The following is a 4808-nucleotide window of genomic DNA, read 5'->3' on the forward strand; positions in this document are numbered from 1 at the left end:
ATTTTCTTGGAGAGAAGGCAGGGCCCAGGGCCTTGGGGAGCATTAGTTAGTAGAGAGAAACTCAGAAAAAAGATGAAACATCTCTATCAGCCAGAGAGAGCCCATGAGCTAAAAGGAGAATGTCAAGTTACCAGCTTGCCAAGGAAAACGAGTCTTGAAAAGAGAGAATGATTCTTACTTTACTAATTTTCCAGGGGTTGGGAGGGAATCTCTGGAAGATGGAAATGGATATGGTTCTCAGGAGGAGGTTATAACTCCAAGTGAGATTCAGGATCCAGTGGAAGTTTGATTGGGGTGGGAAGTGGTAAGTGGGCATTGGTTTATCAGCGAGGTTTATCCAGTTACATCTGCATAGGTACAATTAATGGGAGAAAGAAAAAGGTTTCAGTGGAAGTTAGGAACAGAAACTAGGATAAGTGAATATACTTTTAGGTTGTATTAATAGAGGTGGAGATTCCAGCCTGAGGGAGGTGAATGTTAATGTTAGTGCTGTGCCTTGTGCTATGTTTTGGCTGGTTTGCTTTAAGAATGACAGGGACAGAAGGAAAGAGGACTTGCATGAGGGGTGTGATGAAAGAGGGGCTGGGTGCCATTTGGCCTTGGGAAGAGAAGATTTTAGGGGAGTGATGAGAGCAACCTCTAAATATCCATGGGGCAGAGAGAGCACTTGAAAGACAACCTCTCCCTGCCCTTTCTACTTTTACTGCAGATAGAGCCGTTTCCGAAGGGTGCTTTGGATTTCGGGATTCACTTTCCTTGGTTTTCCTTCCTGAATCAGCTCTGCTTCAGCCATCCGACGGGTCACCTGCAGCAAGAGGTGTGGTCAGCTTGGAGTTGGGTCCCTAGGGGAGCTGGTGTGGTGGGCTTATAAGGAGAAGGTTAGAGAACACGGGAGCTGGGTTTGCATGTCCTAAAATGGGAGACCTTTATTGCTTCATCCTATGCCATAATCTTTATGGAATCATTGGTTGGACATTCTTGTTATGTTTTTTCTAATCTACCATAAAAGCATATAACCATCAGAAGAAAAAAAAAGGTCGTTCAACCAATGATTAAACCTATAGGTTTTGTTTACAGAAATGTATCTGTATTTCATCTAAATTATCTCACATACTCACATTTGGAATTTCCCGCTTTAGGGAAACTCATTGCTAGGATGTGGGTGTCCTAGTTTCTGTGTTGGGACCTAGGTTGGATTTGGGGCTGGGGGCAGGAGAGGGGGAGAATGCAGACAGGTTTGGAAGAGGCTCAGCCTCCCTGCTCAGGCTGGGAGAGGGTTCCAGTTACCTTGTCCCAACTCACCTCTGTCAGAAGCTCCAGGATGGGTCCGCTCCTCTCTGTGAACACATCAACCAGGGTCTGGATGAAGCAGGAGCCCTCTTTGTCATGTCTGTATGCAATGTACCCTAAGGATTCCAGAGAAGAGGGCTCAGGAGAGCTCCAACAGGAGTGGGTGGGTTGCTGTGTGTGGTGCAAGAGGCTGTGGAAGAGGGTGGGTCCCAGAGGAGCTCAGGGGTCAGGGGTCAGGAGTGGTGTGCACAGAGGAGGAGCAGGAGCCGACCCTATGTCAGCTGGGAGCTCATACCCTCCACGGTGGAGTAGACGTGGAGGATGTCCGTGTACGTTGGGATAGTCTCGGGACTGTCCTTTGTGAGCATCAGAATATCACCTCCACTTACTCTTTCACCGGAGTCCCTTTGTTCTGAAATGTCAAGAAGAGGAAAGTCAGAGAAAAAGATGGGGAAAGGCGGTCATCATGAGACACAGTGGCAAACCAAGGCTTAGCTGGGGCTCTGGATCTAGGGTTAGGCTGGATTAGGAACACAAATGCCGTGTTCTTGGCTTTGTCCCCACCTCCTCGACAGGCCTGCACGATGTACACCTTAGGCTTGGCTCGCAGGGCCCGGCAATTCTTGTTGTTCAGAACCTCGAAAAGGTTCTCCAGCTCCACCATTTGTCCGTCCTCCCCCTTGAGGCGACCTTCTAACCCATGTGCCATGAGCACCACAAAAGCACAGCTGATGGGGTCATTCCGGGCATCCATGGCCTGCCGAAAATTGTCCAGCTCTTCCTGGAATTGCTGGAGTGAGAAGAATGGCCAGACTCAGGGGTGGCCCCAGAGCCCACCTTCTGGTCCAGCCCTCTCCCTTATTGGCCTGGGGCTGGCAGCACAGTACCTGGGCGGTGGGGTCTCTCTTCATGGTGCTCTCAAATCCCAGCTGCCGGAACATGCGTTCCAGAGCATCCAGGTCTGCCTCTGAACCTTCCCGTGCTTTGGTGACGCACAGTGTCAGGGCTAAGCGGGCGCCTGACATGTCATATACCTCCTGGGCCAAGAGTTGACAAAAATCATCAAAAGGATGAGGAAGTCAAGGAGAAGCAGAGGGTGTGGTCCAAAGAGGCCTGGGGTTTGGGTGGCAGGGTAAAATACAGATGCCCAATTACAATCACATTTCAAATTAAAAAAATAAGTGTTGTTGGTTTTTTTTTTTTTTTTTTTTTTTTAGTATGACTACATCCCAAATGTAGTATGGGGTATAGTTATACTATAAGATTATTTGTTGTCAATGTGAAGTGTAAATTCGAGTGGGCATCCTTTATTTTTATTTGCTGAATCTGGTGACTTAACCTGGGATCTGGCTCTGTTTTAGTTCTGTGTGAACTTGGGCAAGTCACTGCTCCCATCTGAGCCTTAGTCTTCAAACACAGACAATGAGTGTGTTTATGGGGAATTGTGAGGGTTCCTTCCAGCTAGCATACTGGTGGCTTTGGCTCTCTCTCTGTCCTTCCCAAGAGTGTTCTGAGCATCATTCTCCCATATAAAGAGGTCTCAGAATTTCTGAGGCTAATACTGAGATCCCACCTTGTCCTGTCTGAGGAAGAAGGGTATTGGGGTCAAAATTTCTTCTCTTATCCTCACTATCAACCTTAGTGATAAGAATTTGATTGTCGAGACAGATATAGCAGGGCCCCCCACCCCAGGTTGGTTTCCATCTCTGTGTTTTTTTCTCCATCTGAATGATCACAGAGCACCTTCTAGCTCTGAACCCACATCATGATTTTTCACCCTTTCCAGTATCCCTGAAACATTAAGCTCCTCACCTTCTCTCTATCTACATGCTTCCACCCCTCTCCCCCAAACTGCACCCAGCCCACCTCCTCCAAAGGCCGAGGATTGCTCATGTTTCCTCTGATTCTCAGTCCGGCTCTCAGCACTCTTGGCTGAACCTGGGGGTTCAAGAGAAGATAGTTTGAAGGTCTCCAAGGGAAGGCAGAAGGGCTCAGGGAATAGACTAGTTTGTCTATCCAGATTTTTGTGACTGAATAGAAACCCAGTGGTGGGGACTCAGTTCATAGTCAGACGTGGGCAAGAGATGACAGTCTGTGAAGAATGGCTTCTCTAGCGTGACACTCCAGTGGTGTCTTCCATCCTTGGATGCTCCCAGAACTCCTGCCAGCCCCCCCCTAAAATGCCATACCCCCTGGAATTTTCCCTATCTCTCCCTCAGGACACTCACCAGCTTGTGACTCTCCTCCCCATCCCAAGGACCTGGACTGATGAGGGGGAAAGAAGCCCCATGTACTCCCCTATGTTGTCCAGAAGCTGACAGGCTGGGGAGACATCAACAGGGAGATGCCTTGGGATTAGGTTTAAAAAGAGAATGTCGGGGGTGCCTGGGTGGCTCAGTTGTTAAGCATCTGCCTTCAGCTCAGGTCATGATCCCAGGGTCCTGGGATTGAGCCTGGATGGAGCCCTGCCTCAGCCTCCCTGCTCAGCAGGAAGCCTGCTTCTCCCTCTCCCACTCCCCCTGCTTGTGTTCTGTCTCTTGCTGTCTCTCTCTCTCTGTCAAATAAAAAAAAAATGTCATCAAAGTGGGGAATACTGCTTTGGAACTGTCCCAGTGTGTCTCTAACCCAAACAGATCAATCACTTCCCTCCCTCTGCCTTGAACCCGAACATCTGTCTGAGTTCTTCATTCTCATTTCTGAGTTCTGTTTTACTCTCTGGCTGAACAGAATGACTTTTGCCATATTCTTGGTGTTTTCTCATCTCATTTCCTTGCCTTGTCTTACACTTCCTCTTCAGCCTGGAATGTGTCTTTACTAGTCAAGACACTTCTCTGTCAATTTGGATGGCATCATGTCTGCTATGCCTTCCCCCTGCCATCTACTCATCCATCCATTCATCCATCCATTCAACCATCTGTCCGTTCATCCATCCATCCATCATCCAACCATCCATCCGTCCATCCATCCATCCAAGCACCCACCCATATATTTATCTATCCAGCAAATATTTTCTGGGTGCTTATTATTTGCCAGCCACTGGGAATAAACTGTGTAAGACAGACATGCTCCCTACCCTTATGTAGCTCTAGTCTATGACAGAAATGAATATTAAATCTCTCTTGTTCTCAGGATGTCTGGCTGGCTCAGTCAGTGGAGTGTGTGACTATCTTGGGGTTGTAAATTCAAGTCCCATGTTGGATGTAGAGATTACTTAAAAATAAAATCTTAGGGGCGCCTGGGTGGCTCAGTCATTAGGCATCTGCCTTCGGCTTGGGTCATGATCCCGGAGTCCTGGGATCAAGCCCTGCCTTGGGCTCCTGCTCCGCGGGAAGTCTGCTTCTCCCTCTCTCACTCTCCCTGATTGTGTTCCCTCTCTCGCTGTGTCTCTCTCTGTCAAATAAATAAATAAAAAATCTTTAAATTAAAAAAATAAAATCTTAAAAAAATCTCTCTTGTTCTCTCTTAGACACACACACACACACACACACACACACACACACACACACACACACACACAC

General features: G+C 47.9%; 1 protein-coding gene across 1 annotated transcript; it reads right to left on the reverse strand.

Moving 5' to 3' along the window:
• Positions 1 to 700: 700 nt before the first annotated feature.
• On the reverse strand, positions 701 to 3183 carry CASP14 (caspase 14). The gene is made up of 6 exons (XM_025864818.2): positions 3157 to 3183; positions 2178 to 2327; positions 1855 to 2080; positions 1586 to 1702; positions 1303 to 1406; positions 701 to 805 (listed from the first exon to the last, which is right to left on the reverse strand). The coding sequence occupies exons 1-6, from the start codon at positions 3181 to 3183 to the stop codon at positions 701 to 703; spliced, it is 729 nt and encodes a 242-aa protein (XP_025720603.1).
• Between the last annotated feature and the right edge of the window lie 1625 nt (positions 3184 to 4808).

Source organism: Callorhinus ursinus, unplaced genomic scaffold (assembly GCF_003265705.2).
Source record: "Callorhinus ursinus isolate GAN/ISIS: 27379988/994484 unplaced genomic scaffold, GSC_fseal_2.0 scaffold131, whole genome shotgun sequence".
Classification (NCBI taxonomy): Eukaryota; Metazoa; Chordata; class Mammalia; order Carnivora; family Otariidae; genus Callorhinus; species Callorhinus ursinus.